The sequence below is a fragment of the Xenopus tropicalis genome, chromosome 6 (genome assembly GCF_000004195.4).
Source record: "Xenopus tropicalis strain Nigerian chromosome 6, UCB_Xtro_10.0, whole genome shotgun sequence".
Taxonomy (NCBI): Eukaryota; Metazoa; Chordata; class Amphibia; order Anura; family Pipidae; genus Xenopus; species Xenopus tropicalis.
Window position 1 is genome coordinate 142,965,001 of NC_030682.2, and position 12,868 is coordinate 142,977,868.

Here is a 12,868-nt window from a genome sequence, read left to right on the forward strand (position 1 = left end):
TATGTACAGAAGCATTTTCCCCACTTGCCCTATTTTTCCTTCTCTAACTTGAACCAAATACTTTAAATTCTGATCAGAATTTGAAAATTCTTCAGCTGAAGTAAATAGGAAGAAGTTTTTCATACTGTAGGAAATTTATCACTATACAAAATTCTGGGAAATTGCTGCAAATTTTTTCACATCTCTTCATTTTTATAAGGAACAATTCTAAATAGTGATGGGCAAAATAATTCGCCAGGCATTGAATTCATGGCGAATTTCCATGTTTTGCCATTGGCGGATTATTTCGCTAAACGTGCGACAAAGTTCACCATGTAAAAATTTGCTGTGCAACAAAAAATTGGTGCTCACGTAAAAAAAAAAAAAAAAAGACGCACGTGTCAAAAAAGCAACACACACATCGCCAGGCATGTATTTGCTGCAAATTTTTGAGTTTCACCATTGGCGGATTATTTCGTGAAACGGGTGACAAAATTCGGCACATGAAAATTTGACGTGCAACAAAAAAATTGTCATGTGTAAAAAAAAAAAAAATATGCATAATTTTTTTAGTCATGACATATTCGCCGTTTCGCAAAATTTTTGGCGACGCAAAATGGGACAAATTCGCTCATCACTAATTATAAACACAACTTTCCTGACAACCGTTTTTTTCCAAGCTTTGACAAATCTGGAACTCATTTGACATTGGATAATTCACAACAGCAAAAAAAACAAAAACTTTTCATAAGTTTTTCTTGAGACATATACAGATATAGGCACAGGATTACCCAGATTTCCATGTTCTATCGAGAACGATCCATAAAACCATGAAGTGATGACTATTTGTTGCTGAGCAACCAAAAAAAATGGAGGACAACAATTTTTAGAAGGAAGAAGACTTGTTTAGTTTGAACAAAACGTATATCCATATGATGTTAGAGAAACAGTGTAAAATAGCCAACAAACAAGCAAGTTACATAAAATGTTGGTAAATAATTTGCATGCATAAAATATACTGAACAGCTCAGTATTCTAGAACCGAAAGTCTCCTCGTTTTCTCAGTCGACATTTCTACAGATAACGAATTACGGTTTAGCCATTAACAAAATGATCTTAATTTTTCCTGACATAATAAAAGTTCTAAAAGCAAAGCATAAATGGTTAATGATCGTGTCGAGTTCCCCAAAAAAACAGCCTGGCTGAGTTGTGCGACAGGAAACCCAACCCGGCACACAGGAAACCCAACCCAAACCCAGATCTAGATCTCTGTAATTTCCGATTTTATAAAAAAAATGATAGATCATAGTTTCTATAATACACTATTTGGCCAAAAGTAGAAGGACACCTCCCTGTCCAACATCTCATTCAAGACCAAAGACATTAATATGAAATTGGTCCTCTCTTTGCTGCTGAAATAGCCTTTACCCTCTACGCTTCTGAGAAGGTCTATTTACTAAGTGTTGGAACATTGTTGGTGGGATTTGCTTCCATTCATACGTGGGTTGGGCAGTGATGTTGAGGATCTAGCTCACATCAGTGTTCCAATTCATCCCACAGGTGTGTAGTTGGGTTGAGCTCAGGGTTCTTCTGATGCCGCAATGCACCAAATTGTCAAGAATGTTATTGTATAAAATACTAGCGCCTGTGGTACTAATAATAAAAATGGGTGGGGTTTAAATGGCCAATTCCAAAAGATTTTGACAAGGGTGCCAATTTATTTGACCATACCTGACAGTCTAGGTCACTTCTTTGTAGAACAGTGAGCGATAGGTCATACGACCTCATTCCTACACAACCAATTCTGCTTTAAAAGTGTGTGATACTGTAGCTCATTGGCTTTTTATTCCAATAGAATGAAGCCACATGGGAAAAAGTCTGTTTCAGTCATTACAAAAAAATACCACCACCTGCATCTCACTGCCAAGTTATACAAAAGGGTATGTTTATTAGTGGAGCCTTTATTTCAATGCTGATAGCACCCATAGACATAAGAAGAACTGTTAAACCGTTCTGTAAATAATATATATATTGGAAATTACTAAAGATAAAATTCCATTAACAGAAAGGGACCTTTTTGGTGCATCAAAGCCACTGAATCTTGGATTTGTAGAGTGGAATGGACTCTCCTGCTACATAGACATCTAGGTGCCACCCGACATCTCTAGCCCTTTAGATACCAAGCTGGTACAAATAATGGAAAAATATCAGCTTTACATTCATTTTAGTTTCGTTTTTTTCAGCAGTTTGTGTTGTGTACTCTTATTTCTTTCCAAAAAAGAGAGAACGTGGCCTCCTTGCCTGGCGAGCGTTTCCTGACCGGACCACTTCCCTCATTGGACTTTGTTCTTCGCTGCTCTCGTCTGACTCTGAGCTGGAACTTCCAGGTTGGGTTTCAATAGCTCGGTCCGGATTCTCTTCAAATCCCCCATTTCTGCAGGAAACCTTGTCACCTTGACACTCTCTTCTCATTTCTAATCTAGCGGTTTCGTTGTACGGTGCTGCTGCCATGCATTCAGCCGCCGCTTTATCACAAGCACACAGGAGCTTGTCACAGATGCCCCACCCAAGACCTGACAAATAAAAAGTCATTACTATTATTCTTTGCACAATTTATGCACGGACGGACACTATTTAAGGTGGCCATACAGGGGCCGATTCTAGCTGCCGATATTGGTCCCTTAGACCGATTCGGCAGCTTATTTGCCCGTGTATGGGCACTAACGACGGGCAGGTTAAAAAAATCTAGTGGGAACGGGGACCACGTCGGCTCGTTGATGCGGTCCCCGGACCGACTTTGCCGATACCCGTCATGATAATTCGATCGTTTGGCCCCAGGGCCAAACGACCGAATTAGCCTGGATTCTCCTGATATCGTCCACCCGTTGGTGGGGGATATCGAGAGAAGATCCGCTAGCTTGGCGACATCGCCAAGCGAGCGGATCTGAAGGTGTATGGCCACCTTTACTGTATTTGTCAAGCTGATGATGGAAACCAATGTTGGAAACCAATGCAATAAAGGTTTAGACCAGATCTTGTAACCTATAGCAACTGATCAGATATTTCTTTTCCAAAAAGTTTACAGTAAATGTTAAATATTGCCATCTGGGGCAAAATGTGCGACTTTTATGATTAAGTAAGATTTTTATACGCAGTCTACCTGCTCCTACCAACAAGATTTATATGGATTAAAAAAGTCTTAAATTGAGTCTATGTTGGGATTAAGTCTACAAATCTACTCACATGTTGGTTTGTGGTCTAAACACAAAACCTCGGACCTTATGTTCCTCTGTGGTTGGCAACCCAGTTTCTTCAGATGTTCAATGCAGCAATGGTGGGAAAAACAGCAGCTGGAGAATGAGAGGGAAAAAGTTATTTGATCTTTAGTTGTCCAATGCACGTAGTTTCCTTCTCCAGTGAAGGGAACCAGGGAGTGGGTTTGAAAGAGGTTGTTCACCTTTAATATTATGTAGACTTTCATATTCTAAGAGTATTTGCTAGGGGCCAGTTTACCCTAGCAACCAGGAAGTGGTTTAAATAAGAGACTGGAAGATGAATAGTAGAGGGCCTGAATAGCAAGAGAAGTAATGAAAAGTAATAATAACAGCACCATTGTAGCCATAGAACACAATAGTTTTTTGGCTGCTGGGGTCAGTGACCCCCTATCTGACAGATAGAAAGAAGCAGAAGAAAAACACAAATAATTAAAAAACTAAAAGAAGTTAAAAATAAAGATCAACTGAAAAGTAATCAAGAATAGGACATTCTATAACCTATTCAAAGTTAACTTCAAAAACTAGGGATGCATCGACCCCACTTATTTGGGTTCGGCTGAACCCACCCTGACGGATTCTGCCAAATCCCGAACCGAATCCTCGGAAAGGGTTAAAAGGCGTGCAGCGGAAAAAAAAATCCTAAAATTTAACCCTTTCTGAATGCTACTTAGCATATGCTGGATTTGGCCCGAAACGAATCGGGGATTCGGTGCATCCCTATCAAAAACTTACTGAGACTCAGACATTTGCAACAACATGAAAGATTTTTACCAAATTTTGACACCAGTCAACTGAATATGGGGCAGAATCAAATAGTTTTCAACTGCTGAAATCTGGAGAATAATTTCTGTTTCAAACAGCCAATGGGAGAAGCAGGGAGACACTTTTAAATATGAGCCAATTACAATTTTTCTCATTCCGGAAAAAAGCTGTGACTATTTTTTTTTTTTTTTAATGTTGTGAAAGTCTTTTATACATTCTTTTATAACATTCCGTTATACCCGGAATTTCAGCATTTGACTAATGATGAGCAAATCGGTCCCGTTCTGCTGGAAACTTCTCAAAAAGGCATTAGAGTCAATAGGCACTTTTTTTCCCCACAAAATACATTGAAGTCACGGGAAAAAAATTGTCACTGGTGGAATTTCACTACGAATTCACGCCTGCTAAAAAAAATTCTCTCATCACTTGACAAATCCGTCCTAAGTGAATTATCTCGAGTTCCTTTACGTTTCGTATCAGCCGGAGAGGTGAATCTGCCTTTGGATGAAGGATAATTGAGCAGCGACCACAAGCCCAGGCTTTGTAGGATGTAGATGATTGTGTTCTAACAGTTTGCAGTTGCTCTATTTTTTCTTTGCCCCACTTACCATAGCAACCAGACAATGGTGTGATTGCTAGACTAGACGAGAGACAGGAAAACGACCAGAAGAACATTGATAGCAATTAGCTGACCCTGGGGATCAAAGAGTATTTTAAATTCCAGAAGGGCCTCTTCTGTTGTTGTATTAATCAGAATTGTTTGACATTTTCTAGGGCTACAATAAGAGCTGAACGATGCTTATTCCTAGTTCATTCCATCCAGGCCGCCATAGTAGTTTTGCTCCGCTCACCTGTCCAGTGCATCTATGGGATTCCCCTTCCCGTCTTGGCCACAGTAGCATCCGTAAGATTCAAATTCTTCTGGGCATCGGCCAGTCAAACAGAATAGCATTTCCCCCAGTAACGGCAGCTCCCTATTGATACTCCCTTGTTCATTCATCTGATAAAAATTATACCTGTCACAGACTGAAGACAAAAATAAAAATGTAATTAAATGTGTGCATTATGCCAGGAATACGGGACTGACTGGGAAATCCCATTGACGGAGCAACACAAGTTCCCCTTGATCTGGGCGCTAAGCAATCAGATTGGCTCATTCTGGCCAAATCAGGTAAAGATTTGCTTACTTACTGACCTTGTATGAAAAGGATCCTCAACTGTATGGCCAACTGTAGCATACAAACAAATATGGAAGCTGGTCACCAATGTAGATAATCTTAATTTAGAGCTCCTTTCCCATTGGCAGCTTCCTACATAGTTTAGATGGGTTCAAAGATCAATTTCCCTGTGCTCCAAAGGACAGCTGCTAAAGATAAGATGATTGTGGGAGAACATGGTGCTATGCTAGAAATGGTCCCCTGTAACCATTTAGAATGGGTAAGGCTGTGGGAGATCAGGCTCACAAGGGCACTATGGGGACAATAACACTTTATATCATGTTGCACAACCTGCGGCCCTTTATTATAAATCCCAATATCCATCAATTGTACACAGATAAGAGGCCCCACTCAAGATGGCCCTGGCTTCCACCATCTAAAAAAAATCTGGGATCTTCTGAGAATTCCTACTAATGAACATCATTAGATGTAAGAGTTGGCAGAGGAACCTGGTGCACTTACCTTTCTCTAGTGACGCCATCAGGTCACTCTCTGTCACTGGGGACACTGCAAACATATCCGCGTGGCCAGTACTTTCATCTATCATCTTGAATCCAGTCTCTGGTTAGATATTAGGCTACATTAGATACGTCTTAATTACAGCAGAAACAGTTGTAGATGTCAACTTGTGATGTCAAATGCCACTTTTTGTTGAGCTCCCCGGAGCTTTAAACGCCACCTCAACCAAATTCTTTGGACCTTTATTTTGAAGTAGACCTTCTATCTGTTCATTTAGGTTGACCATGTCCCTTCTGAACCAACTCTGGTTTCTACTCAAGGAGTGGTAGTCTGAAAGCTGGACCCTGTAACTGCTCTCAGTTGTACTGGAGGGATACATTGGGTCAGCCTACTGCATTGGGTCAGCCTACTGTGCATTGGGTCAGCCTACTGTGCATTGGGTCAGCCTACTGTGCATTGGGTCAGCCTACTGTGCATTGGGTCAGCCTACTGCATTGGGTCAGCCTACTGTGCATTGGGTCAGCCTACTGTGCATTGGGTCAGCCTACTGTGCATTGGGTCAGCCTACTGATGAGACGGCATTGGGCTCAGAAACCCTCTTAAGAAACCTTCATCCATGTAGATGTTTTTATGGTCACCTTGTGAATAGGGTGAGCCTTTAGGGGGTACACAGACCTGCACATACAGTAAAGTGTCTACAAAGAAATTGCTTACTTGTGGGAACAATGCTGTCTTTCTGGCTTGTACCTGTAAAATATAGCAGCATGATCAAACTTTCTTGGGCGCCCAAACTTTTGAATTTTTGTTTTGTAACAGCATGGAATTTAAGCCGGTATCTGGGTGCTTGGGTTCCACTCACAACCCTCTGAGACTAGGCTTGGGATTTACCAGTCCTACTTTATATAAATAACGAAGCCCATATGCACTGGGTCCATATGAGAAATTAACTCCGCTGGGCTGGACCTGTACCTCATCCAATACCTTCAATCCCAGCACACCATGATTATAATTAGTGAAGGTATAGCTTTAAATAAAAAGGCAAAGCTAACCAAACATAACTGCCATAAAGGGGAATGGTTGGTAAATTATAGACTAGTGATGAGCGAATCTGTCCCATTTTGCTTCGCCATTAAATACACAAAACGGCAAGAAAACTTGCGAAACGGCAAAAAATTTGCGAAACGCATTTGCCGCAGGATTTTTTTGTCGCCCGTGTCTATTTTTTTGTCGCCCACATCTATTTTTTTTGTCGCTCATGCTTGTTGACGTGATCGCACCTTTTTTATACGCGACCATGTCCAATTTGACACGCGACAAAAAAAAATCCACCCAATGAATTTTTCCGCAGCAAATTTTCACAGAAGTTTCGTGAAACAATTCGCCAATGCGGAAATTCGCTGCGTATCCATGCCTGGCGAAAAAATTGGCTCATCACTATTATAGACATATTTCCATGAGTTGAAGAGAAGTAAGGCTCTTAGACAAGTGCAATACTTACTTTCGGTAATGACCGTTACGGTTGTTTTAGTGGTCGTGCCTGTATGAGAGACAATATAAAAGCTTTAGTTATAGAAGTACTGAAACCCCCCATTGTACAGGCTGAAAATCTGTTTATTTTATCACATATAAATCAGCTTTAGCTATAACCCAACCATACATTATATAGTGATTATACTGTATATACAAGTTCCTATTCATTCTGCTCTATGTGCCATTACATTGTTGTGTCACTCTTTCTATGATGTTAGAAGACAAGAATACATGAAGATCTCCAAATACAGGTATGGGACCCATTACCCAAAATGCTTGGGACCTAGGGTTATCCGGATAAGGGGTCTTTCTGTAATTCGGATCCCCTACCTAAAGTCTGCTAAAAACAGTATTTAAACAGTAATTAAACCCAATAGGGCTGTTCTGCCCCCAATAAGGGGTAATTATATCTTAGTTGGGATCAAGTACAGGTACTGTTTTATTATTACAGAGAAAAGGGAATCATTTAACCATGAAATAAACCCAATAGGGCTGTTCTGCCCCCAATAAGGGGTAATTATATCTTAGTTGGGATCAAGTACAGGTACTGTTTTATTATTACAGAGAAAAGGGAATCATTTAACCATTAAATAAACCCAATAGGGCTGTTCTGCCCCAATAAGGGGTAATTATATCTTAGTTGGGATCAAGTACAGGTACTGTTTTATTATTACAGAGAAAAGGGAATCATTTAACCATGAAATAAACCCAATAGGGCTGTTCTGCCCCCAATAAGGGGTAATTATATCTTAGTTGGGATCAAGTACAGGTACTGTTTTATTATTACAGAGAAAAGGGAATCATTTAACCATGAAATAAACCCAATAGGGCTGTTCTGCCCCCAATAAGGGGTAATTATATCTTAGTTGGGATCAAGTACAGGTACTGTTTTATTATTACAGAGAAAAAGGAAATCATTTTTTTAAAAATGTGAATTATTTGATTAAAATGGAGTCTATGGGAGATGGTCTTTCCGTAATTTAGAACTTTATGGATAATGGGTTTCCAGATAAGGGGTCTGATACCTGTACTAAAATGGGCAAAAATGTAGTCTTTCAATTACTCATTTGTATTTTCCAAGATCTATATTTTTTTAATGGTATTATATAAAATTATGACATCACTCATGATCATTTAATCAAACTGTAATGTTGAACCTGACATGTAACATAGTGAGATGCAAGGAGCGCCATAGCTACATTCCAGCTTTAGTAATATTATATTATAATCCTTATTAAGTAAAAGGCAAATATGTCCAGCCTGCAGTTATCCAGCTTTTGACAAAAAGCATAATGCACCCAAAATGCCAGTATATTGGGATATAACTCAGAGGTTTTTGCCTGGCAGTCACTTCCGACCACTATTAGGCGCCACGAGATGTAGAACAGTTTCAGCTAGAGGGTTCCAGAATCAATATTCCTGGTATCAAAAGCACCGTATACTTTTAAATCTGCATTAAAGCCATTGGGCAGCAGATGCCACTGACACTTTATGTTACTGATACCACCTGTTACCCTTGGGCCTACAACCTCCAGAATCATGTTTTCAGCAGGTTCAGCCTGCCCAGATTCCAAATATTTCCTATGAGCTGTAGTTTTATCAGAATAATCATCAAAGAAGCCAAAATATAGTCCTACTTACTGAGAGATTCGGCACTGCTTTCACCTAATGGATCTGCTAAAACAGAGAGGAAGAGAAGGAACCATTAGAACAAAGATCTACTTGAACGTATATTAATTCAATTCCCTGGTAATTCCTTTGTGTTCTACTGTTATTTTATAGCCTGATCCAGATGAGTTCTCCATTCTCTGAAACAAACCTTGGCTTACTGCCCTTAATGGCATAGGTAAGACTGTCTACTGCATTTATTGAATGATGCTTCTAGACCTCACAATCAACCTTGGTTGGGTGGTTTCATCTGAGCAGCTTCTTCAATTGAAGAAGCCACAGGGATGAGGGGCGAAACATCTTCAAGAAAAGTCAGGAAGTCCAGTTGCTTTAGACTTAATTCTATTAGATACTGTATATCATGACCTGGGTAAACGTAAATCGTCATAGACAGTCTTTACAAGATGATGTTTCAGATACATTATGGAGGACTAAAGGGCTAAATATCAAACAAAGCAGTACCGGGCAGTATTAAGAGTGGTAGAGGCATCAGCATTCATCTGCCAATTGCATTGAGAGTTTCTTCCAAGTTGCTATAACCCATAGAACTCTTTTATAGCCTTGAGTGGCATGAAAATCAGATAGAAAATTGCTGTGCATTCCAAGATGATCCAAGAACTTGTGTTGTAACACAGATATCGTACATCTAATCCATAAATCCATAGCAGTGGAGGAGCCTAGTAACGTACATTAGAGAAAGTCCATCTTTTCCTCCAACAGAAATGAGAATTCCAAACCATTCAGCTTAGACATGTGGTTTAAGGGAAGATTGGCTGTATAGCTTGTCACATCTGCAAGCTATGGAGGTCATTAGAGGCTGGTCAAATAGGGCCAGAGTTAACAGGTTACTGCCCCCAGAAAAAAGGGCATGTCTACATGGTAAGGCCCCATCTAGAATATGCTGTTCAGTTTTGGTCTTCAGTGCTCAAATGGGACATTTTTTCCCCTCTGGGGCAAATTACAAGGCTTCAGATGGGGTTTTTGCCTTCCTCTGGATCAGCTGGCAGTTAGGCAGGTTATATATAGGCATTATGGTTGAACGTGATGGACTTATGTCTTTTTTCAACCTAACTTACTATGTTACTATGTTACAGCCAACATTTATAAGGTATCCCAAGAAGACAAGTTTATTCAAGTGTTCATGTTATAAAGGAAACATACCAACCCCGTGGTGTTCTGACTTATGCATTTCGTACCCTTCTGGTATTTAGCAATGCCCAGTAAGACCTCTATAAAGTCTTTAAAAATTCATGTAAAGTCTTGTAGAACAAATGACTTACCTTGAGTTCTCACAGTGCCAAGTTCCGTACCACCCGCTTCTGTGGCTGAAATAAAGGGCAATTTAATACAGTGAGTGCAGTTGTACTACAACATACGCAATGGTGGGCTTATTGACTCATTACAGGTACTTGCACCCAGACAGGACAGTGTTTGGCCCAAGGTAATTGCCCGAGTTATATCTGTCACTAAGGAAGGCTTTTCCCATGTACTGCAGTGAGTAAATAGCCTACGAGCCTCCAGTGAACCAATAAATGAAATGGCGTCAGTATTTGTAACATTCCATTTATGAAGCACGGAGACCCCTGAGTTGCTGTAATGGGATTCTCACTGGCGGATTTCACAAGTAATCTCTGGGTGAGAAACCAGCTCTCCTGGATTTATTCAATTTGCCACTATAAGCACAGATGCTCTCTAAAGGATATAAACAACATTATGAGCAATGGGGCTCTCAAAGGGACACTCCCACCATTACAAACAAAGACTCTTCCGTAAGGGCATATATAGCATTACCAACACAGATACAATGTCAAGATATAAATAAACTGTATCTTCCATATCAAGCAAAGCTGCCCATCTAAGCGTCCATATAACTTTCTGAACAAGCATAAGGATATATTTTGCCCCTTTATGGGTCCCTGGTAAGGCCTCACCTTGAGTATGGGGGGCAGTTTTGGGCTCCAGTCCTTAAGAAGGATATTAATGAGCTGGAGAGAGTGCAGAGACTGCAACTAAACTGGTAAAGGGGATGGAAGGGTTAAACTATGAGGTGAGACTGTCAGGGTTGGGGTTGTTTTCTCTGGAAAAGAGGCGCTTGCGAGGGGACATGATTACTCTGTACAAGTACATTAGAGGGGATTATAGGCAGATGGGGGATGTTCTTTTTTCCCATAAAAACAATCAACGCACCTGAGGCCCCCCCTTTAGATTAGAGGAACAGAGCTTCCATTTGAAGCAGCGTAGGGGGTTCCTCACGGTGAGGGCAGTGAGGGGGTTGGGGAATGCCCTGCCGGGGGATGTTGGGTAGGGGGTTCCTCACGGTGAGGGCAGTGAGGGGGTTTGGGAATGCCCTGCCGGGGGATGTTGGGTAGGGGGTTCCTCACGGTGAGGGCAGTGAGGGGGTTGGGGAATGCCCTGCCGGGGGATGTTGGGTAGGGGGTTCCTCACGGTGAGGGCAGTGAGGTTGGGGAATGCCCTGCCGGGGGATGTTGGGTAGGGGGTTCCTCACGGTGAGGGCAGTGAGGGGGTTGGGGAATGCCCTGCCAGGGGATGTTGGGTAGGGGGTTCCTCACGGTGAGGGCAGTGAGGGGGTTGGGGAATGCCCTGCCAGGGGGATGTTGGGTAGGGGGTTCCTCACGGTGAGGGCAGTGAGGGGGTTGGGGAATGCCCTGCCGGGGGGTGTTGGGTAGGGGGTTCCTCACGGTGAGGGCAGTGAGGGGGTTGGGGAATGCCCTGCCGGGGGATGTTGGGTAGGGGGTTCCTCACGGTGAGGGCAGTGAGGTTGGGGAATGCCCTGCCGGGGGATGTTGGGTAGGGGGTTCCTCACGGTGAGGGCAGTGAGGGGGTTGGGGAATGCCCTGCCGGGGGATGTTGGGTAGGGGGTTCCTCACGGTGAGGGCAGTGAGGTTGGGGAATGCCCTGCCGGGGGATGTTGGGTAGGGGGTTCCTCACAGTGAGGGCAGTGAGGGGGTTGGGGAATGCCCTGCCGGGGGATGTTGGGTAGGGGGTTCCTCACGGTGAGGGCAGTGAGGTTGGGGAATGCCCTGCCGGGGGATGTTGGGTAGGGGGTTCCTCACGGTGAGGGCAGTGAGGGGGTTGGGGAATGCCCTGCCGGGGGATGTTGGGTAGGGGGTTCCTCACGGTGAGGGCAGTGAGGGGGTTGGGGAATGCCCTGCCGGGGGATGTTGGGTAGGGGGTTCCTCACGGTGAGGGCAGTGAGGGGGTTGGGGAATGCCCTGCCGGGGGATGTTGGGTAGGGGGTTCCTCACGGTGAGGGCAGTGATGGGGTTGGGGAATGCCCTGCCGGGGGATGTTGGGTAGGGGGTTCCTCACGGTGAGGGCAGTGAGGGGGTTGGGGAATGCCCTGCCGGGGGATGTTGGGTAGGGGGTTCCTCACGGTGAGGGCAGTGAGGGGGTTGGGGAATGCCCTGCCGGGGGGTGTTGGGTAGGGGGTTCCTCACGGTGAGGGCAGTGAGGAGGTTGGGGAATGCCCTGCCGGGGGATGTTGGGTAGGGGGTTCCTCACGGTGAGGGCAGTGAGGGGGTTGGGGAATGCCCTGCCGGGGGATGTTGGGTAGGGGGTTCCTCACGGTGAGGGCAGTGAGGTTGGGGAATGCCCTGCCGGGGGATGTTGGGTAGGGGGTTCCTCACAGTGAGGGCAGTGAGGGGGTTGGGGAATGCCCTGCCGGGGGATGTTGGGTAGGGGGTTCCTCACGGTGAGGGCAGTGAGGTTGGGGAATGCCCTGCCGGGGGATGTTGGGTAGGGGGTTCCTCACGGTGAGGGCAGTGAGGTTGGGGAATGCCCTGCCGGGGGATGTTGGGTAGGGAGTTCCTCACGGTGAGGGCAGTGAGGGGGTTGGGGAATGCCCTGCCGGGGGATGTTGGGTAGGGGGTTCCTCACGGTGAGGGCAGTGAGGGGGTTGGGGAATGCCCTGCTGGGGGATGTTGGGTAGGGGGTTCCTCACGGTGAGGGCAGTGAGGT

At 43.8% G+C, this 12,868-nt stretch overlaps 1 protein-coding gene across 4 annotated transcripts in view; it reads right to left on the reverse strand.

Annotated features, from left to right (window-relative positions):
* Positions 1-718: 718 nt before the first annotated feature.
* The window catches only part of oc90 (otoconin 90), a 41,089-nt gene continuing 28,939 nt past the window's right edge, over positions 719-12,868 (reverse strand). For 3 of the 4 annotated variants that reach the window (XM_031904194.1, XM_031904191.1, XM_031904192.1), the window contains exons 12-19: positions 10,171-10,215; positions 8,864-8,899; positions 7,191-7,229; positions 6,407-6,439; positions 5,696-5,794; positions 4,868-5,042; positions 3,223-3,329; positions 719-2,552 (exon numbers count right to left, since the gene is read on the reverse strand). In XM_031904194.1, the coding sequence (XP_031760054.1) occupies positions 2,242-2,552; positions 3,223-3,329; positions 4,868-5,042; positions 5,696-5,794; positions 6,407-6,439; positions 7,191-7,229; positions 8,864-8,899; positions 10,171-10,215 (845 nt within the window). In that variant the 3' untranslated portion in view covers positions 719-2,241. The remainder of the gene's footprint in view (positions 2,553-3,222; positions 3,330-4,867; positions 5,043-5,695; positions 5,795-6,406; positions 6,440-7,190; positions 7,230-8,863; positions 8,900-10,170; positions 10,216-12,868) is intronic. The other variant, XM_031904193.1, reaches the window with a different exon arrangement.